The sequence below is a fragment of the Polypterus senegalus genome, chromosome 3 (assembly GCF_016835505.1).
Source record: "Polypterus senegalus isolate Bchr_013 chromosome 3, ASM1683550v1, whole genome shotgun sequence".
NCBI classification, from domain to species: domain Eukaryota; kingdom Metazoa; phylum Chordata; class Cladistia; order Polypteriformes; family Polypteridae; genus Polypterus; species Polypterus senegalus.
Window position 1 is genome coordinate 185403294 of NC_053156.1, and position 24290 is coordinate 185427583.

The following is a 24290-nucleotide window of genomic DNA, read 5'->3' on the forward strand; positions in this document are numbered from 1 at the left end:
CAGCCCATCGGGACCAAGGTCCCTGTTAGCGATGGGCTGTCCCCACGGCAGGTAAAGAATATAATAGACTGGGAGTTTAACCCAGCAAAGGCTGTCAGAGCAGGCTATGGCTCTCTGGCAACAGGTGGGTGAGTTACGGCCATTTGATTTGACCCCTTGCAAATAGTGCAGCAAGTGGCCTGTTTTTGCTGCTCTACCCCAGGAATTTGCCCAGCCGGCCTGGGAGAATTCCATTCTGCTGCTACAGCTTGCAACCCAGAGGCGGCTGTTCTGTGGACTAGTTATGTCCTACAAAAGCAGTCCCTTCCGCGCAATCCAGAGCCTGTTCCGAAGTCGCCGGGCCGTCTGGCTTGCGACCTGTCGGGGAACAAGGCGGACCGTAGGGGACAATGGCGGGGTTGTTTGTGTGCCCTTAGCAATCCCTGGCGGATAAACATACGGGAGAGCTTATTATTAATGGACATAGTAACAGCGCTGTTTGATTCCGGCAGTAGCGTGTCTGTCGTTGCTCGCCGCTTTGTTCTACCGCAACAATGGATTAAAAAGACCAGTCTAAAATGTATACGGAGATATCCGCTCGTACAATACCGCCCGGTGTTACGTATGTCTCGGAGGAACCCTTGCGGCTTACGTGCGGTACACCGGATCCTCCGTTTCCCGTAATCCTCGGGCGGGACTGGTCTGACAGTAACCGCGGTAGTTTAGAAAGCATTCCCCGAAAAGCTTTTGGCCTCGTTATAGATGATAAAGACTCATCTCAAGCTGCTTCCACACCGTGTAATCAGCCGACAGGGAGTGGGGCGGTAGGCCAAGAGAGTGACGAAGATACTCCCGGACCGTCGCGGGCTACTCGTCATCCACTAGCGCCCGGCAGCGAGGAGGATTCTCCGCCCTTGAGGTCAGACCGGACCCGCTCTCTGAGTTGCACTTTCATTGTATCGGGTTGCTGAACATGAGGGAAGGTCGGAAGTTGTTGCTAGTCCAGCGGACCTACGGCGGCAGGTTTGCGAGTTAGCCCACTCTCACCTTCTTGGAGGCCATCTCGGCTCCGATAAAACATTAGAGCGCATTAAGCTCCGTTTTTTTTGGCCGGGGATTAATGAGGAGGTTAGCGCTTTTGCATTTCCTGCCGGAGTGTCAACTGCGGCAAATTCCTAGGAAGGACCGTGCTCCTCTGATTCCCCTTCCCCTTATTGGCGTTCCTTTGACAGGATTGGGGTGGATATAGTAGGACCCTGGAGCCCTCAGCCGAGGATATAAATATATACTCGTCCTCGTGGATTATGCAACCCGATTCCCTGAAGCCGTTCCATTTCGGCTACCACTAAAAATATTGCACGGGGAACTAGTAGGAGTCTTTTCACGCGTGGGCATTCCTAGAAGTCCTGACGGACCAAGGCGCCTTTCACCTCGGAAGCGTTCAAGGAGACTGCCAAGTTACTGAAAATAAAGCATTTAAAACCTCGGTGTATCATCCTCAAACCGATGGGCTAGTGGAGAGATTCAATCAAACTCTCAAGCAAATGCTACGTAAGGTAGTCAGCAAGGATGGGAGGAATTGGGACCAACTCCTCCCCTTGTCCTCTTTGCCTACCGGAAGTCCTCAAGCCTCTACGGGTTCTCTCCCTTTGAATTACTATACGGAAGACAGCCCGGGCTTATTAGATATTTTAAAAGAGGGCTGGGAAGGGGAGGCACAGCCCTCCACTAACATTTTGGAGTATATCGCCCAGTTGCGCGATAGATTTGATGTAATAAGACCTATACTAAAAGTCATATCGAGGAGGCACAATCAGCACAGGCCGCCTGTATGACCGTGTACGACTCTCCGGGAGTTCCAACGGGGATCGCGTCATGGTATTGGTTCCTACTTCACACTCTAAACTGCTCGCACATTGGCTAGGCCCCTCCGAAATTAAGGAGAGGAAGGGATTGGTCGACTATTTGGTGAAACAGCCCAATGCGCCGACCAGCTGAGCGAATATATCATGTAAACCTGCTGAAACCGTGGAAGGAGAGGGATCCCGATCCCTCCTCCGGACAGCCCTGCTCTCTTCGGAAGTAAGTGCCCTTAATTTCGTGAACAGCTATCTCCCAGACAGAGACAGGAGCTCGAAGCAGCTATCCGCTCGGTCCCAGAGGTGGTAAGTGAACAACCAGGTCGGACCTCTCTGATTGCGCGACATAGTGACTGACCGGGGTGATCGTCCGTGGCGACCCTACAGACTCCCGGAGGCAAAGAAAGTAGAAGTGGAACTGGAAATCAAGCGAATGCTGGCACTAGGAGTGATCGAGGAAAGTAGTAGTCCCTGGTCCAGCCCCATCGTCTTGATTGCTAAGCCTGACGGCAGTTGGAGGTTTTGCAATGACTTCCGTCGGCTCAACCAAGTTTCCGATTTGATGCTTATCCCATGCCTCGCGTGGGACCTCCTCGAGAGACTGGGACCAGCCAAATTCTTGACTACACTTGACATGACAAAGGGGTACTGGCAGGTTCCTTTAACGGAGTCCGAAGGAAAAACCGCGTTTAGCACTCCTAGCGGACACTGGCAGTATCGTGTCCTTCCATTCGGGTTACACGGGCCTGCGACTTTTCAGCGTCTGGTGGACAAAGTGCTCCGGCCCCATAACTTCGTTCTGTGCTGCCTATCTGGATGGCGTTGTCATCTATTCCAGCACCTGGAAGGAGCACATACAGCAGGTCACAGCAGTATTACGGACATTGGGAGAGGCGGGCTCGATCAACCCCAAGAAATGTTACTTGGGTTGAGAGAAGCCAAATATTTGGGCTACCTAGTGGGCGGGTACTGTGAGGCCACAGTGTTCCAAGTTGCAAGCCATAATATAGCGGCGCCTTGACCGACTTGACAAAGAAAAGAGCTCCTAATACGGTGGTATGGTCTGATAAGCGGGGCTGCATTCAGTGACTTAAAAGGGCTCTGACTTCAGCACCTATCTTAATCTCCCTAACTTCTCTCTCCCTTTTGTCCTCCAGGCGGACGCGGACACAGGCTTGGGAGCCGTGTTGAGCCAAAGCGTCGGCGGTGTTGAACACCCGTTATGTACCTGAGCGGAAACTGTTGGACGGGAGACCAGGTGCGGTGGAGAAGGAGGCTCTGGCGATCAAATGGGCGGTGGCGCAGCTGCGGTACTACCTCTTGGGTGCGTGTTCACTCTGGTGACGGATCATGCGCCTTTAAAGTGGATGGCCCTTCACAGGGAGTGAATCCGCGGGTCACGAGGTGGTTTCTTGACCTGCAGCAGTACAAATATACGCTCGTTCATCGACATATGTGGATATATATATGTAGATTTGTATATATATATGTGTATATACAGTATATATGTAGATATGTATATGTGTATATACAGTATGTGTATATATATATGTGTGTGTGTATATACAGTATGTGTATATATGTATATGTATATATATGTATGTGTGTATATGTATATATATATAACTGTATATATATATGTGTATAGATGTATATATATATATATGCCAGCAACACTCATGACAATGACAAAACAATTACATTGTCAATCATGTTACGTTATTATTAAAATGTTTCCTTTTCTTTTTACTTCTCAAGCTGCAATCGTGGTATTTTTTATATATATATATATATATATATATATATATATATATATATATATACATATATATATATATATATATAAATAGATAGATATGACAACACTCATATCAATAACAAAACAATTACATTAACAATCATCTTACGTTATTTTTAAAATGTTTGCTTTTCTTTTCATAACTTCTTTAACACACTACTTCTCCGCTGCGAAGCGCGGGTATTTTGCTAGTTGAATATAAAACAGAAAGAGAAAATGAAAATGAAAAGCTGAAAACGCAGCAGCAAATTTCGACAAAAGTTAAACACTTGTGTCATGAGCACGAGGCAGCTATGCAATGTCCGCAACGGATGTGGCCATCCACCGTGCATAAGATACCATATTGACATTGGCAGGCGAAGGAGCCACCAATTCTTTTTCTGCCCAGGGCCGCCACAAGCCTAGAGCCGCCCATGAGTACTGCTGCAATAAATAATTTCATCTAAGATCACGCACAATCACTGCGCCGTGAAACACATGTTTAATAACGTGCTTTAACTCCTATCATCATGAAAATGATATCACGTATACAGTATTTTAGTTATTCAGAGAGCTGTAATGTCACGAATGTAATGGATTCTGTGTCCAGTGGGAGGAAGAGAGCCGGTTCAAGAAGCAAGTAATGATTCACACACATAGAGCACATAGAAGATCACATACAAAATAAAGCATTTAACGTGCTACTTTAATTACGATGTGATTTGAGAAACTGGTTAATTAAACAATTTTAAGATGACGTTTATGATGTTGTACTTTAATGACAAAATAAACTACATTATTAAAGTAGAAATTTCGAGATTGAAGTTGACATTTTGTGCTTTTTTCCCCACTGTGTGCTTTTTTTTTCTCTGTACCCTAATAAGCTTTCATATGACACACAGACGGTGGGCTACAACTCACCTTTTCACGGCGACTTTGATATCTGAGCTTTCAAGTTTCTCCAACACGCTATGTCACTTGATCAACTTCCTTTTGTTGATTATACCACAGTTTAATTAAACAAATAATATGTTTTTCCACTTGGTATTCGCTGAAATTCTTATATTTCCCCCCGTACTTTTCCCGTTATCTTTTCACAGAAGGCTGAGCTTAAGGCTTATTTATATTGATTTGCATATTCAAAGAGGTGTAATTCTGGGAGGAGTTAGGGCGGGACATAAGGCGCGTGCACGAAGCGTTACTTTTCACGCTGACCGGGATTTAGGTAGCGGAAGTACGTGGAAGTTGGAGTACGCACACATTCCTGGATTTTTCTGTGCGTAAGCACATTTCGGCTTTTGTGCTTATGTCATGTTATAGTGCCATTATGCATGAGGCCCCAGATGTTTGGAAGGCTTCCTGTGTAGCCGAGAGGATAGCATGCAGTTACTGCCAGTGGACACTTGGGGTGCTAAATGTGTTCTTTTCCTTCGCTGCATCTGTTAGGGGTATCTGCCAATAGCCCTTGGTCATATGGAGGGTCACCCTCGGCATGTTGTAAGGGCATCAAAATGAGAGACATGGTTAAGCCAATGGAAGTCGCTGCAGAAGAACCAGCTTCCATTGGGCTTGGTAAAAGGTGTAATGTGTCAGGACCCCTAGCTATGGCTCACCTCTGTGATGCAGAAGTCCAGCATCTGCTGCACTTCCAGCACCACCTCTGCCTGCTTCGCTTTTGGAAGTTGGTATGGATAATACCTAACCACAACTCCTGGCTTAGTAACAAAATTGTGGTGATCAGCATCTTTTTCAGGTCAACAATCCCAGTGACACAGGAAATCTGGGCTCTTTGTTCCTTCTTTTGCCAAGTGGTGAGGGTGTCCCCAAAGTTAATCTGTTCAGGGTCCCTAAAGAGCGTTTCATTTAAAGAGGTTCACTTGGGACATGTGCTCTTTTAGACACCAGTTGGGCTGGTTGAGCAGGTCTGCAAGATCAAATTGGAATCACATGGAAACCAGTATCCCACAAGCTTCACACACATTTGAAAGTTATGAACACTTTTTGCCATCACAGATAACTGCTACAGTAGCTGCAGCATCTTCAATAGTCATGCTTAAATGCTCAGAACCTGACAGAATTTTCCAAAGGCTTCAAGAGCTTGAGCTTAAAGCACACAGACAAGAGCAAACAACATCTGACACAGGCTCTGATACTCACTCAGAGTGTCAGTCAAGATATGTGTAAGCTCTTGCAGAATCAAGCTGAAGTTACTAAAATGTTAGTCCAGGAAATGAAGAACGTCCAGCACCACGTATAGAAGTACTGATATTTGATGGTGAACCTCTGACATACTGTATATACCTTTTATAAGGGCATTTGATTACCCTGTGAACAATGCATTTGAAAAAAGATCAAGATAAATTACACTTTCTTGAACAGTACATGGAGTTCTTATTAATAACACATGGAGTGCTTATTAATAGTTAGGAAAAGATTAATAAGAACTCAAGATATATTCCAGCAGCTTTTCACGATCTAAGGTCAGAGGCATTCCATGGGCAAAGTGTGGGTTGAAGGAACTAATCAGGTTTTAAATGAGGCTACATTATCGAGAGTATGGGAGAATAACTAAGTCTGTTAATATTAAAGTAAAGAATTAAATAATAAGTGTGGTAAACAGTCCAGACACAGACAGGCGGACACCGCTGGTTTGCATTCAAACACACGTTTATTTACATTATTCACCTTTACAAGTGACGCACACAACCCAGTACCTCGTACCAATCACCTTCAGTCCAGGCCTTTTCCTCAATGCCCCTTTCTCCTGACCGCTTCCACTCCTCTCCTCCAGGCTTCGTCCACTTCCACCCAACTCCAGCTTTCGAATGGAGGGAGGAGGCCCCTTTTATATTCACCCAGACAGGCTCCAGGTGCCTCCCAATGATCTTCTGCTGGCACTCCCTGGTGTGGCGGAAGTACCAGCTGTGCACCTGGAAGCACTCCAGGTGTCCCTGGTCTTCGTGCCCCCAGCACTTCCAGGTGTGGTGGAAGTGCTGAGGGCCAGGGCTCCTCAGGCATATAGGGTTGAGCTTCCATGCTCTGTTCCCGTGGTTCCCATATCAACCAGGGTGGCTGCTCTATCGTGGTCCAGAGGAGGCATAATCCCACCTTCAGTTCTTCCGGGCTTCCCAGCTGGGTACCACCCCCAGCCTCTCGCCATATAAGGTAGAAATAACATGATTATTGACCTAAGATTACAATGTGGTATAGTGGTTTTGCTGTATCTGGTAAACACTTGAGTATAAAGAGTGAAGGCAATAAGCTGATACAGAACTTCTGATGGGACCAGAGGAATGTTAAATGCTTACACAACCAGAACAAATAATGCCTAGCATTTGTCCATGTGTATATAATGTATCAAGTGTAATCAATTACAGTAGAATATTTTAAGTCCATGGCTGCTAATGCCACATGACAATAACTGTGGCTGTGAAGTGGTAGGAGACTTTATAAAATGTAAAAGGATTTTTGGCAGGGGTGTTTCATTATATTTATAGAACTGACTAACTGGTAACTCAAAAAGCAGACAGAGAGGAAAGCTGAAATATGCAGTTCTGCATCAGTTTATATCAAGAAGACTCTCAGTGGCTAAATACGATTAAATTTGTCACAGGTAGGATGATTCTAAATTTAAAAATTATGCAAAACACATCTAAACATTTATAGCAGTAACTCTTCTAAACATATAAAAGTATTAAGACCAATAGGAAAAGAATAAAAAAAAAATCAAAATTTCACTCTAGACAGGTTACATTTGTCCCTATATATGCCTGGACATCCAGGCCCCTACCTAGCCATTTTAATAATGCTCCACTGACTCTAATGACTCAAGCAAAAAAGCAAAGATATAACACTGTGCTAGTGATTGTTCATGAGATTTTTTCCAATGCTAGAAAGATAAACTAACTGATTACACTTGCACTAAGCTTTAGCAAATGAATAAATAAAGGGATTTGAAAATACTGCTAAGATTGTTAAAAAGCAAAAACGTAAAACCTTAGGTGCTCCAAAAATAGTAAATAAGCATAGACAGAGACTGAAATCATGCTCAGGCACTTTCTGTGAAAAGTCTCTGGGTATCTTTATTTGGTTTTCTCTGGGTACTCCACTTTTTACCCTCTACTCTTACATCCAAAAGTGTTATATTAACTGACAACTAACATTGTTCCGTATCTATGAGTGTAATGATGTGTGTAAGTGTTGCCTGTGATGGCCTGGCTTCCAGCCTTGTTTGATTTCTAACTGGTGCTTAATGTTGATGGATGTAGGCATTAATATATTTTCGTTCTAAGATATAGGGAGACTAAGCACATTGAAAATTGGCCCTTAGGTTAACTAAATACTAGAGGTTTATGGCCATATGTTCTAACTGTAGAAGAAATATATACAGAAAATACACATTTCCCATTTTTAAAATCAAATTGTTAGGGCTATGTCCAGCCGTGACACTGCACTGCTCCACTGCCTTAGGTTAGGCCAAAGTACTTCTTATTAACTGCACTCAAACCTGGTATACTGATGAATTACAAGAGTTGAAATTATAAGAGCATTAGTTTAAATCACCAGGATGGTGTATTCATCTAGTGAAGAATACTGGCATAACTTTTAGTGCTATAATATGTGAGGCACACAAATACAAAGCCTTATTCAATTATTCACCATTACCTACTATTACTACTAAAAATTATTCTCCACATTTAAATGAAGTGATAAACAGAGCAAAAAAAATACATTTTGCGGTATACTTCACTCAAAAATCATTTTTTATATGTTACTTAAGTCATTTTTTCCATTGAGAAAGTATATAACAAAGATTCTAATAGAATGGGACCCAATAGTGACCAATGTTGGACAATGCCCAAAGTCATTTTTGAGAGGAGAATTTAGGGAGAATTTATCAACCAAAAATACATTTGTTAACTCTTAAGGTATTAGCCCTTAACTCTGTCTCTTCAGTCTCCATTATTCAGTGTTTTGTAACCATAAGTTAGTCACTTTTCCCAATCCTTTAAAGGTCCAAAAGAGATTTAGAAATGATGTACAGTATTTACAAAGGCTGTATTGCGTCAGCTTCTTTCTGTTGAGGTTACCGCTTAATTTTCAAATTGCCTTTGATATTTCAATTACCATTGTACAATTATATTCATAAATTTTATATTTCATAACTCTCATAGGTTTAAGCAAAAGTTTGTCCTAAATAGTAATAAAGCTCAAAAATGAATAAAACAGGAACTGACTCTCGAAAAAACATTACTGTCACAATATTAGTTTCTTAGTAAGATATTATTTACAGTTACATAAACATCCTCTTTTACTGAGGCCATAGTTTACTAATTCTATCATATAATCATACTATAAAGCTATGTAACAAATTGGTTGAAACCATATAGACAAAAATCAAGCACTCCTATATCAAGTATTGAAATATCAGTGAAAGGGGATGACTGCTTTGATCACTGATGAATTAAATTTTACAACTCTGCATGGAGTGACCAAATTAGGTGATGTTAGCTCTACATAAACCATTACTGAAGATAACAGATGGATAATTAAAAATGGTATTTAAAATTATTTTTCTAGATATGTAATATTGTAATTTTGTACGGATGTTTGAGCAGCTTTCATCTGCACACTCCTTGCTTGTTGAATTTGGTATGTATAACAAAAGTACAATAACTTAAAACACCTGGGGCCTCATGCATAACACCGTGCGTAGAACTCACACTATAACATGACGTAAGCACAAAAGCCGAAATGTGCTTACGCACAGAAAAATCCAGATGCATAAATCTGTGCATTCGCCAACTTCCGCGTTCTTCCGCTACATAAATCCCGGTCAGCGTTAAAAGTAATGCTCGTGCACGCACCTGCTGTCCCGCCCCAACTCCTCCCAGAATTACACCTCTTTGAATATGCAAATCAATAAAAATAGCCCTTAAGCTCAGTGTTCTGTGAAAAGACAATGGGAAAAGCAAGAGGGAAAATTGAAGAATTTCAGCAAATACCAAGTGGAGGCAAGGAAAAACGTGCTATTTGTTGGTTTAAACAATGGTATAAACAACAAAAGGAAGCTGATCGACTGACATAGTAGGTCGGAGAATCTTTCTTACACAATTTATCTTGATGCTCCACTTAGATGTCTACTCTTCTCACTATTTTTGCTCCATGATATAAACCTGCCATCTCTTACTGTATATTCAATCTAGACAAGTTTTAATAGAAAAACAAGTTATGAAAACATCCAATACTGAGAAAATTCTCTTAAAATTCTGTAGCTTCACAGATGCAACATCAAAATTTCTTACGGTTAACTTTTGTTCATTTTGGAATAACTAAACCAAACTAAGTATTTCTTCACTAGATTGGAGGCATTATTGAAACAGACATGTTACTAGATTTTTAATTTGCTTGCTTGTGATAATCTTGTAGTAGTATTAAAATATTCCAGAGTAAATACATGCAGTTTTATTCATCTTTTGCTACCCAGATAGATATGAAATCATTTAACACAGCCTCCTATGCAGAGAACAATTTTCTTACAGCAACTAGCAGGGCTCTTCAGTTGTGTATATTTTTACAGTTGCTGTTAAAGATCAATCATGATTACACACATCAATCTGACTAAGACTAGAAAAATATAACAAGATACTTACCTGGAGGAAGGGATGTGAAAACTGATGTTCTGGGGTTTCCTTACATCCTTTGGCAGAAAAGTTATCAGCCCATCTTTACACAAAAAAAAGCAGATAAGTTGATGTTAAGCATCTCCTAAAATTAAACTATAACACAGTAACGATACAGAATTATTTGCAGATTTTATCAAAAGAAGATATACTGTGAACACAGGATGCTATAATGAAAGTGATATTAATATTAAACATTCTGAGTAATGCAACAAGTAAACTTTTAGAATTCTGTGTTTATTACATTTTCGCTGCTGAGTTCTACCTTTTTGGCATCAGAAGCAATACAGTATCCAACATTGCAAACACATTACTCACTTCCACTTCGGACTTGTTTGTCAATCAACATAACTATACACTTTTCGAAAGAAACTGGAAAATATACAAACTCCACACACAGCTCACTACAACCAAATATCAAAATTGTTTGTAAGCACTGAAAGGAAATGTGTCAGCCACACCCGACTCAGTGACACTGGTGTCAGTTCCAATCACCAGATTAGAGACTATTCACAATGAAGTACAGCATCTTAAAATCTCCAACACTGTCTGAATGCATATATCCATATGCATTCTGATAACCTCTAATGAAGGAAACCCCACTGTAATTATGTTGTTAGATTTAAGTGCAGCATTTGACGCCACTGACCATTTTATTTTACTGCACAGGCTAGAAAATGATGTTTGGGCTTACAGGCACCATGCTCACTTGGTTTAGTTCTTATTTATCAAATCAATTCCAATATGTACAGAAATCTGCTGACAGTACTCCATCATTATACACAGAAGTTCAATATGGTGTCCCGCAGGGCTCAGTACTGGAACCTTTACTGTTTTCACTTTACATGCTTCCATTGGGATCTATCATTAGGAAACAATGTTAATTTTCACTCGTATGCAGATGACACCCATTTATACCTTTCATTTAGATCAAATGAAGTTTCTCCGATGTTGTCTTTAATTAGTTGTGTTAGTGAATTAAAGGACTGGATGGATGAGAACTACTTGTCTTTAAACACAGATAAAACAGAGATGTTAATTGTTGGAGGAAATGACGTTGATCACAACAATATTCTGTCATCATTTAACTCAATTGGAATTACCATTAATTTTACTGAATCAGCCCAAAATCTCGGATTTCTCTTTCATTCTAGCATGTCATTTAAAACACATATTACAAAAGTTTTCCAAATCATGTTTCTTCCATCTTAAAAATGTTAGGAAATTAAAGCGCTTTCCAAATAAACAGGATTCTGAGAAATTAATTCATGCATTTATTTCTAGTAGGATTGACTACTGCAATGCGGTGTTCACTGGATGTTCAAACTGTTCTTTTTACAGCCTCCAGTTAATCCAAAATGCTGCTGCAAGAATTATCACAAGAACAAGAAAATACAAACACATAACTCCAGTTCTTAAACTTCTTACACTGGCTCGTGGTTAAGTTTAAGGCAGATTTCAAAATCGTCCTTTTAACATATAAAGCATTAAATGGCCAAGGTCCGGCTTACTTGTCTGAACTTATCATGACTTACAAACCAGAGCACACATTAAGATCTCAAGATGCCGATCTGCTTATGATTCCAAGGATTAATAAAATAACAGTGGGAGGTCGAGCTTTTAGTTACAGGGCCCCTAAACTGTGGAATGGTCTGCCTGCTACTATAAGAGATGCCCCTTCGGTCTCAGCTTTTAAATCCCGGCTGAAGTCTCACTACTTCAGTTTAGCATATCCTGACTAGAGCTGCTGATTTACTGTACAGACTGCATCTATGTTGTTAGTCATTAGCACTAAAACATAAGTAACATATGATAGTTATAATTTGATACTAACTCTCACCTATTGTGTTTCTCTTCTCGGTACTCAAATGTGGCAGTTGGTGCCATGGCCCACCTGCCAAGTTGTTGTGCCTGCTTATGGTAAAGTCATCCCTGATGGAGGATCGCATGAATCATGGGAAAGAGAGGTCCTTTCATCGGATTGGCTGGCGCAGCACTGTTTCAGCTGTGGAATGGCCAAATGGGGGAGGCAGCTTGATGGATGAGGTCTCCAGGATTATAAACAAATCCAAATCATATTATGTGATGTCATCCATTGTTAAATTCTGCTACATACTTCTAAAATTTTTATTTTTATACTGTACTGAGATTTTGTTCTGTTCTGTGTATTGTATTGTCCCCCTTCTTTTAGACACCCACTGCACGCCCAACCTACCTGGAAAGGGGTCTCTCTTTGAACTGCCTTTCCCGAGGTTTCTTCCATTTTTTCCCTACTGGGGTTTTTTTGGGAGTTTTTCCTTGTCTTCTTAGAAAGTCAAGGCTGGGCGGCTGTCAAGAGGCAGGGACTGTTAAAGCCCACTGCGGCACTCCTTGTGTGATTTTGGGCTATACAAAAATAAATTGTATTGTATTGTATATACAAAAATGGAGACAAAAGAGCAGGCACTCCAAAAAAATGAAAAACCAAAAACTCATTCCTAAAATTCATTGTCTCTGACAGTAGTCTTAACAGTGCCTGTCTGAGAGGCGGAATTCAGTCATCAGGAGGACGGACTTAGATGCTGCCTTCCGTTGAGCGAAGTACTGTGGGTAGCAGGAAGAAAGAGAAAGCATGGTTGTTTTCACTGTCTGTTTAAGTATTTGCACTTCACAAAGTTAGAGAATTCCTTAGAAATAGTGTGCGTCAAGTGAAGCAACGTAAGTTCTGTTCATTTGTTTTTCGTTTGTGTTATAATAGTTACGCTTGTAATTTCATTAACACTAAACGTTTCTCAATAGTACCTTTAGTTATAACTTCAGTATTGCAACTTTAAGATTAATATTTGCAACATGATTTTTCTTTATGTGTAATTTGAGAACTAAGAATAGATCTACTTTATTTTTATTGTAGACCACATACACCCTCACTGTCATATGTACAGCTATATCTGCAAATTAAAGGTTTGGATTTGAAATCTACCTTCCAAGTGTTTTTATGGACACTTTACTGTGAATGCCAATTATTCCTGTACAACCAGAAAAAATCCTTAAGTTGTTTCTCTATTTCAGTGCCCATCCACCTGGTTGTGTATTTTTCTTGAAGTAATAGAATAAAATGTTGCAAATGATTATTAATAACACTAGAAAACTGGCAGCTGCTGTATCAATATACAATCTCTTAACAGCTTTGGTCAATGGTCTCCATGTTACAAAAAAAGATGTTGCACAGGTAGAGAAGGTCCAAGGAAAGAAGACTGGCTGTGCAAAAAATATGTTTGTACTTTCCAGTATACCTCAAGTAACAGTTTACAAAATATTCTTTACTTATATGCAAAATACTACCTTAGAAAATCTCAAACGTCAATGTTTTTCTTATGACTAATTTCATATTCAATTATTAAGTTCATAGATCACCAATTTAAACTGAATCATTTAAGAAATTTAAAGAAATCTACGAAGACCATTACAACTGCTCGGCATTAAAATAACAAACAAAAATATTCTATTATAATATCAAACTACAATCTTGCCAGTAGAATAAAATCACATTTATAAATTATGGGATAAAACAGAAAACACTCTAAAAATTCCAATAACATATTGTGTTTTAAGAAATAAACAACCAACAGTTCAGTCTTTACAATTAAAACTATACTGCTCTAAAATCAAGTTATTGGAGCCACACTTCAATCACAGCATACACCTGAATCAACTCAGTGTAGGCTTGATAGGTCTCTAAGAGGACTGAGGCATTGGGGAAAAAGCCTCTTTGCTAAACAGAACTAAAGAAAATCGTTTAAATGTTACCACCTTAAGCCTAAATATGGAATTGGTTGTGAAATGATGGGTTCTCTCAGTTTAGTCCAAAAACAACACCTATTTTAACCACTCTGGCAGGTAAAGTCTTTCTTTTTCCCCCTTTCCAGGAATATCTGAACTCCTCGGCAGTTCTGCATGCCCCTTTTGTGTACACACAACTAGATTAACTTAAAAGCATCCAATTTCTTCATCTGTTGTTGCTGAAGTTGAGAAAAAGGTTCACTTAAGGAAGAAGAGGCCAGGATTATTTGAGAGAGAGCAAATCAGGTCAGGAGACAAGAAAGGGAAAGCTTGGTGTTCACATTTGTGATAATTACACACATTCTAAGATTGGAGACCGAGATGTACTAAAGTGTGTGTTGAGAGGTTTTTTGGCAAAGCACGGTTTTAAATAAATAATTGGAAGTTTAAAAGCATGCAGGCTCCATAGTGCTGCACACCTTTTTAAACAAAATATAGTTAAAGAAAAGAACAAAATAATCAATAAAAAGCATCACAGAATAAAAAATAAAATCCCATAAAGTGTGTGCATATTGTGGTACCAACAGGCTTTCAAAATGCAGGATAAAGTCAGGCAGAAAAAATCCACAAGAGAGACAAAAAGATGATATACCACCATCACAAAGAAATGATACAGAGTAATAGATAATAGATGTAATAGATAAGGAATTAGACTTCAAACCCCAAAGCTGCCGGTTCAGTTTTTCCTGTGAAAAGACTCACTGTGTAACAAGTCATTAAATCAGTCACCATTTTAGCTGTGAAAAACAAATCTAAATAACCATAATGAATTCCGAGTTTTTACGTTAGCCTGAATAAGGTAGTCAGCCAAATATAACATAATAGCTTTTGCAAGCAAGTGAGGATGTACAGGTTATCAAGGTGGTTAACTAAACCCTCTAGACTAATGTTTCCTGGTGAACTAAAAATGACTTTGAGCAACAGAGCTTTAGAAGGAGGGCAGAGGAAGTTCCCCATTATGTTTGAGAGCAGGCAGCAAAGCAACAACAACAACATTTATTTATATAGCACAAAAAAATGTAGCTCAAAGTGCTTTACAAAATGAAGAATAGAAAAATAACAGACACAGTAAAAAAAATAAAATAAGTCAACATTAATTAACATAGAATAAGTAAGGTCCGATGGCCAAGGTGGAAAAAAAAAACTCCAGACGGCTGGAGAAAAAAAATAAAATCTGCAGGGATTCCAGACCATGAGACTGCCCATCCCCTCTGGGCAATCTACCTAACATAAATGAAACAGTCTTCTTTGTATTTAGGGTTCTCACAGAAGGATTTGATGATGATGGTCACGTAGACTTATGGCTTTCAGTCCATCAATGTTGGAGCATCATGATGCTTTGAGTAGGTGGTGGTGGCGCCACAAAGAAACCGGAGAAAGAAACAGAAGAGCGAGTAGGGGTTAGTACAGATTTTAGAGCCACTATGAATAGTTATTATAATGAATTGAACATGCAGAGTATCCAGATTAAGTTAATGTGGTTATGAAAAGGCCAAGTTAAAGTAATGTGTTTTCAGCAGTGTTTTAAAGTGCTCTACTGTATTAGCCTGGCGAATTCAAATTGACACTCATTTGAGGATCTAAGGTTACGATTTGAGATATAGGGTGTCAGACATTCTGATATATAAGATGGAGTGAGATTATTTAGGGCTTTATAAACCATAAGCCGAATTTTAAAGTCAATTCTGAAAGACACAGGTAACCAGTGTAGTGACATCAAAACTGGAGAAATGTGTTCGGATTTTCTTTTCCTAGTTAGGATTCTAGCAGCTGCATTCTGCACTCGTTGCAAATGATTCATGTTTCTTTTGAGTAGTCCTGAGAGGAGTGTGTTACAGTAATCTAGTCGACTGAAAACAAAAGCGTGAATTAATTTCTCAGCATCTTTCAATGATATAAGAGGTCTAACTTTTGCTATGTTTCTTAAGTGAAAAAATGCTGTCCTAGTGGTCTGATGAATGTGCGATTTAAAATTCAGGTTACAGTCAACAGTTACCCCTAAGTTTTTTACTTGCATCTTAACTTTTAATCCTAATGCATCAAGTTTATTTCTGATAACCTCATTGGATCCATTATTGCCAACCACTAAAATTTCAGTATCGATAGCAAGTATCAATGCAAGGCTGGCCTATACACTGCCAGAGAGAGACAGAATTAAATCAACACATGGCCAACATCAACAGCAGGGGTGTCCAACTACGCTCCTGTTGGGCCGCGGTGGCTGCAGGCTTTCATTTTAAAATCTTCTTAATTAGGTCTTAGAAAAAGTAGAAAATCAACAGCCTGCTGTCACATAATGAGAGTAGCAAAAAGTCATGATATTTAATACATGATTTAGTTAACAGCAAGAACTGGCTTCTCATTAAGAAACTGGTTGAAGTGAAATTGGCTGGAGTTCCAATTTAGCTGGTCACTTCTGTTTGGCTGCCACTTAATGCAGAAACAAATCAATTCAGAGGACTAAATCCTTAAAACCAGAGCTATTAAAATGAATGGAAAAGAAATTAATTAGCAGTGAAAACTGCTCACTGATTAAAAAAAGGGTTATGAATGAAATGAAATGAAATCCTGCAGCCACTGCGGCCCACCAAGACTGGAGTTGGACACACCCCTGATCTAGAGACTGGGCTTATGTTGCCTATTTAAGTGAAACTTTCCTCTCTGACTGAAAGACTGTGTTGTCTCATGGAGTGAAAAAATACAATATAAAAGGTATAGAAAACTCTGCCCTTATAGCATTATCCTTCCTCCCTATAGGCAATAATACTTAATAAAAAGTAAAATTATAAAATTTTACCTTAGACTTACTATATGTCTCAATTAATAAACAGTCATAGGAATGGCAAGAATTTATCTTGTGGTGTGTAGGAGGGATTGGGTGGTTTATTAGTTCCCTCGATATTACAAAGCTGAGGCGTGGTTACGGAAACTACCTGATTTATCTTAACATGTGCACATATTAAATTTATTCACTGCCATTTTCTTACCAGCAACTGAAAACAGATAGAAGGAAAAAAAAACAACAAATTCAGGATGTATTCATTCAAAAAAAATCTATAGCCTGCTTGTGCATGACAGAATAGAATGTCAGGGTAAAATGTCACTTGTTAACCCTAGGGAAATTCCATGAAGCACGCTTATGAAATTGTGATTTGGCTGATGCTGCACTTGAATAGGCCCTGTTTTCCATTAGAGGCTCAATCGTTTCCAACACAAAATTGTTTCTTGTAAACTCAAAGACTGGTTTAGGCAAGCTACAATTATGCACAGACTTGTGAGATTTAAGCAACTCTGGTAACTGTTCACTAAGAAGAGCTACCTTGGCTCAAAAAGACACAAAGAAGCCAACAGCTGTCTTTTCAGCAGCCGAACAGGAAGTAAAAATAGAACCGTATGAATGGTACAATTTCATAATCACACAAAAAGGAAATACATCTGCTGTTAATAAGCCATGAAGGCTGCATTACAATCAATAGCAGACCAGTTAAACCTGTAAGTACAATACTGTTCTTGATATGACCATTAAGTTTACTTATGATTTTTTTTATTGCCATGTATATGGTGTACATAGTTCAATGTATTACAAATACATTATTTTTTAAGAGGTTGAGCTCTGAATGCATTTCCTATAAAGCGTCTCATTTGGACACCTTGCATGTTCTTGATCTATTCTAGAAAGTTTGTTGATTAGCTCTAATACCTTCTTCGTTTCCAATTTATTTTTGTGGGAAAGATATGAGATAATCTGTCCTCTTAAGAAGGCATTCAGGGTTTCCCCAGAGTGTTCCTGCAGAAACCTTTGAGGGTGTATTTGTCTCTAAAAAAATTGATTTGCTTGGATATAAATTCTGTACAGATCTTGTCTGCTAATAAAAGTGGATGAAGACGCCATCTGCGATATGAGTATGTGGGGCATAGTGATTTTAGCTCCAAAATCATGAGGGCATGGTCAGAAATAACAATAGCACCGTAGTTACAAGATTTAATCATAGGCAAGATGTTGTTATCTACAAAGAAATAATCAATTCTTGAGTAGCAATGATGCACTGGTGAGTAGAAGGAATATGCTCTTGAGTTTGGGTTTAGAAGTCTCCAAGGGTCTGATAAGTTATGGTCAGTTACAAACTATGTAATTGTGTTTGCAGTGTTTGATATCATCGTCCCTGTGGCAGGAGACCTATCTAGGTCTGGATTCAAAACACAATTAAAGTCCCCAGCCATTATTATTTTATGAGTGATCACATTGGGAATGGATGCAAATAATTTTGCATGAATTCCCTATTATCAACATTGGGTGCACAAATATTTGTTAAAATCACTGTACAATTAAAAAAATTACCTATGACAATCACATATGTCCCCTCAGGATCAGATACTACATCTGATACTGCAAATTCATATGAGACTGTTCATATGTATAAGAATTCCCACACCCTCTAGTTTTCTTTGTAAAGCTGGAATGGAATATTTGGCCAGTTCAGTCTTTGTGCAGCCGAAACTGATCTTTGTTTAATAAGTGGGTCTCCTGTAAAAATGCTATTTTAGTGTTTAGACCTGTTAGGTGAGAGAATACTTTTGTTCTCTTTAATTAATGATTCAGGCCTTTAACATTCCAGCTCACAAAGTTAAACTGCCCAGTCTTTGAGACATTGCTTCTGAGCTTTTATTGTAATTTTTAAGTCTTAGCTGAAAATGAGGCAGCTTTGAACTTAATTTCCAATATTCCCAGAAGTTATTGCCCTGAATGCTATTGTTGTGTTGGCATTTATAATTACAAGGATTAAAAAGATAAGATTAGAGATAGCTTGCTCTCTTTCTTTCTCCCCCTTGTTACCCTGCCCCCTCACCCCATTTTGCCTCCCAACGTGAGGCTGGACCCACTTCCCAAAGTCCCACTTCTCTGACATACCTAGAGACCGAGCACGTCCAAAATAAACCAAGCCCCCCAGCAGCGGCGTATGAGGAATAAAACTGAGATATCTATTGCCAATACAGTCCAATTACTATAAGCATAACATCTAATCTTCAGTAATCTTGAGATAGTAAAATATTAAGCCCCGTTGTTAAAAAGTGGCCCTGGATAAACATAGTAAACCCTAATATGATAATAACAATAACAATAAACCAAGGGTATGATGTTAAACAGTCTCCTTTAGAAGCGTAAAAAAAAGAAAAAAAAAAGAATTATTAATTTCTTCAGCATATACATTCATATACACATATAATACGCATATAATTGTAATTAAAACATAAACAAAAAGTGTTCGAGAAGGGAAAAGGATGTATAGTTACAGTACCAGTATCATTGCAAGCGGATCAAGCAACTGGTAAGATCTTTTTTGCCATGACATGATGTGTGACTCATGATAATATCTCAAAAAAGTGTTTGGAATCAGCTTCCTTAACTCTTTTTCTGCTTCCTCCGTAGTAGTAAAGATGTAATGCTTGTCTTGAATATCCACTTTCAGTTTTGCAGGGTACAAGAGGCTGTATCTGATCTTGGCTTTCCTTAAGCACTGTTTAATGTTGTAAAAAGCTGAACATTTAGCAGCAGCTGAGTGAGAGAAATCCGGGAAAATGTGAATGTGGTGATTTTTAAATATAATCTCTTGTTTCTATTTGAGAAGTGACATTACATGTAATTTAAATTGTAATTTCATGAAGCACACAATAAGACTCCTAGGTTTAGAGGTATTTGATCCCCATATGCGGTAAGCTACTGCTATTTCAGTGTCAGATTTACAGTCCTCTCCAGTTATTTTAGGGAATAGCTCAGTTACGAATTTCACTGGAAATACATCTGCTGTTAATACACCATGACAGGCTGCATTACAATCAATAGCAGACCAACCAGTTAAACCTGTAAGTACAATACTGTTCTTAATATGACCATTAAGTTTATTTATGATTTTTTATTGTCATGTACATGAGTACATAGTTCAATGTATTACAAATAAATTACAATACACAAATGTAACCAATATTATCTCGAATGTTATATGTTGCCTTGGATAAAGGAGTCAGTCGAATGAGTAAATAGTAGAAATTGCTTGGTTTGACCGTGGATATTTTGGTTTGTGAATGTTGTACCAAAAGCATTTTTTTGACATTATGTATTAAGGAGCAATATTAGTTGGTTGAAGCGTACTTGGCAAGAAGTAAAAATCCAGTAAAAGAATATGCTTCAAAATAGTAAGTGCCGGTTAATTCATTTATCTTTTTTAGGATATAAAAATTTACAGACAAAAGCTGTTCTTTTAGAAATGAAAAAAAAGTGCTACAGGTTCTGCCACTGGTGAGGGGCCCCTGAACTCAAGCCTCATGCATGCCCTCAATCAAAACCATGGTTGACCATTTGTTAATGGTGGGGGAGACGAGATCTTTAGAGGTGATTCTTACACCTGGTACAGGTCCTGTACAGCAGTCATAAATAAAAGGCTACTTTTTGTCCTTCCCTACCAACACTCCTCTTGAAAAATGAGGTGGTAAAAAAGAACCTTTCTGACTTAACAAATGTGATACAGTGACAGGAAACCAAAAGATCTTGCTAGATTATCTCGAAGATGCTGTGCTACACATCTGTGTGAGTATCTCATTCATGCTTCATAAGATTCTTCTTAATGGTGAGCAACAGGAGTATTTGGTTTCAGGGTGAGGTTGCAGGACCAAAACAGGATAATAAAAAATGGTTTCTGCCTACTTGGAAATGATGAAGGTGAGGGCTAAGAACACTGATAAAAATGCATTTTACATGGTTTAATTTACCAGCAATTTAAAAAATGGCTCGCTAGATTGAATGAATGTTGTAATGGCCAGGAAAAAAACACAATAGGGTCAAGGAACCACTTTAGTTTAAAGTATATTTTACAAACCTCCCAACACACTATTACTTTGCCAAGATTCTATGTATCACCACTATGGTACAATAAATCACCAGATGCAAAGAAGCATAAGCTGATGCAGACAGTTTGTGTATGGGTAAGGCATTTGCTGTGGCAAGTTGACTTGGCAATGTTTAGCTTCAGCAAATTTCAGATGTACACAATGTTGGTCTTTGTGAATGTATATCTCTCACTGAGATAGTTGTCAGAAAATGCCAAGGGGTCCTTAAATAATCTTCACACTTGTGGCAAAAATGCTCGGCATCCATTGGAATTTCAGTGAAATGGTATGTCATTGCTAATCCTAAAGGAATGCTCAGCACAAACTCACTTATTTATACATAGAATGTTAACACAAACATCTGTAATTCATCAGTATGATTAACAGCACATAATTGCCATTTATTGCAATTAGGATTTCTAATTCACTGGCAGATACTAAATACTTATAGCCACACTCCTGGAAATTATACAAAAGTAACTATTTATTGGAATGATAAAGAGGTTGCATACAATTCATTACTTAGCTGAACAATAAAATCTACTTAACATATATGAATATGTTTCAGACGTATTTTACTCTGCAGTTTGATCTAAAAACCGGCTTCATCACTTCTCACTTGCCATTGTTTTTTTTGGTTAAAGGTTCCACTGCTCTTATGCATATTAATGTTATTTCATCCACTACATGCCTGCAGAATACTGTCCCAAGAAAATTTCAGGATTAACATTATAAAATTGATCATTACGGGTTGCCCCGATTTTGACTCGGGACTAGAATTCTGAGCCCGAGTTATGATGGGGCCTAATGCCAAAGAGGTTAAAGTTGCTTTTGTATCTAAACACTTTTCAATTAAGGTTTTTCAGTTCAGTAAAGTCACATTGTTACAATTGTGGCATTTGCTGTTGTTCTAACATTAAGGGTTTCTTTGTGAAATTACACCTGTCAATTTACAAAGATTGAGGTAATCCACACTTTCATAACTAATGTAGAAGAAGTCTTTGTTTTGTTGATTTGAAGGTATGCCACATAAGTTATTGGTGCTGTTTAGGACTTAATTCTTACAACTTACACTACAGTGACATGTGTACACTACATACTGACATTTTGTTTAATTTTGTCTCAATAATACCTGCACTTTATAGAGAAACTAGCAAAATACCGCGCTTTGCAGTGGAGAAGTAGAGTGTTAAAGTAATGAAAAAGAAAAGGAAACATTTTAATAATAACGTAACATGATTGACAATGTAATTATTTTGTCATTGTCATGAGTGTTGCTGGCAAATATATATACATATATACATACATATAAACATATACACATATACATATATAGAAAAATACCCGCGCTTTGCAACGGAGAAGTAGTGTGTTACACATATATACATACATATATATATCTATATATATCTATATATATATAGATATATCTATATATACCGGAAGGACCGGAAGAGGGTCTACGCCCACCCTGGATCACGTGGGGGCCGCCACCCTGGTTGCTTTGAGGGCCACGGGTAGAAGGCTTGGAAGCCCAACCCTGTAGGGGCCCGTAGTCACAGCAAGGGGGCGCCCCAATGCCTTGGGAACCCTGGACCTCAGCACTTCCGCCACACCAGGAAGTGCTGGGGGGAAGAGAAGCAGGGGCACCTGGAGAGCTTCCGGGAGAACAGCCGGCACTTCCGCCACACTGGGGCGTGTCAGCGGGAGATTGCCGGGGAGCACCTGAAGCACATCCTGGTGCGGATAAAAGGGGCCGCTTCCCTTCATTCGAGGCTGGAGTCAGGTGGAAGCAGGACGAAGCAGAGCAGAGCGTGGAGGCGGCCTGAAGAAAGGTGTTGTGTGGCCAGGACTTTGGGGGGTTTGTGCACTTGTAAATATTGTAAATAGTTGTAAATAAACGTGTGGTGGTGACTTACATCATGTCTGCCTGTTTTTGTCCGGGCCATTTCCACAATATATATATATACACACACACACACACATATATACATACATATCTACATATATACACACACATATACATACACACATATATATATATATACACATACAGTATATATAGCTACAGTGGTGTGAAAAACTATTTGCCCCCTTCCTGATTTCTTATTCTTTTGCATGTTTGTCACACAAAATGTTTCTGATCATCAAACACATTTAACCATTAGTCAAATATAACACAAGTAAACACAAAATGCAGTTTTTAAATGATGGTTTTTATTATTTAGGGAGAAAAAAAATCCAAACCTACATGGCCCTATGTGAAAAAGTAATTGCCCCCTTGTTAAAAAATAACCTAACTGTGGTGTATCACACCCGAGTTTAATTTCATTCACTCCCACCCCAGGCCTGATTACTGCCACACCTGTTTCAATCAAGAAATCACTTCAATAGGAGCTGCCTGACACAAAGAAGTAGACCAAAAGCACCTCAAAAGCTAGACATCATTCCAAGATCCAAAAAAATTCAGGAACAAATGAGAACAGAGGTAATTGAGATCTATCAGTCTGGTAAAGGTTATAAAGCCATTTCTAAAGCTTTGGGACTCCAGCGAACCACAGTGAGAGCCATTATCCACAAATGGCAAAAAGATGGAACAGTGGTGAACCTTCCCAGTAGTGGCCGGCCGACCAAAATTACCCCAAGAGCACAGAGACGACTCATCCGAGAGGTCACAAAAGACCCCAGGACAACGTCTAAAGAACTGCAGGCCTCACTTGCCTCAATTAAGGTCAGTGTTCACGACTCCACCATAAGAAAATGTTCAATGATCACACTGTTTTAGCCTACAAAATAATTTTGGCTAAGGTTACTCAGAGTTTAAAGGTGAAGCTGGTCAAATTACCTTTTATGCTTCTGCCTTATTTTTTTAAGAAAAACTGCACTTTATGTTGACATTTTTGTTATTATTATTTAAAGACAATACCATTCTGAAAATGTACTTAAAGTACTTAAAGTACCACTTTATTTTTAAGTCTGCCCAATTTTAGCCAGGGATATTTTTGTTTCTGTTCTGAATTGAAATGCAGTTTAAAAGCATTTTTTTTTTCAGAAATTAAAAGAGCTCAAGTTTACAATATTCATGTCCATGTCTATTATTTGATTCTGTCGCCCACTAAAACCCTTTTAAATTAAAAAAAAACATTTGCGATTTGGGGTAAATTTTCATGTGTGATTACATACGATTAATCAAGATTAATTATTAGATTAATTTTTTTAACCGAGTCCCACCCCTAATCTATACTAATAAAAGGCAAAGCCCTCACTCACTCACTGACTCACTCACTGACT

At 38.9% G+C, this 24290-nt stretch overlaps 1 protein-coding gene across 1 annotated transcript in view; it reads right to left on the reverse strand.

Annotated features, from left to right (window-relative positions):
- slc35f6 (solute carrier family 35 member F6) overlaps nucleotides 1-24290 on the reverse strand; it is a 163291-nt gene that overhangs the window by 96237 nt on the left and 42764 nt on the right. Inside the window, exon 2 of the mRNA XM_039748297.1 lies at nucleotides 10269-10341. Coding sequence (XP_039604231.1) covers nucleotides 10269-10341 — 73 coding nt within the window. The remainder of the gene's footprint in view (nucleotides 1-10268; nucleotides 10342-24290) is intronic.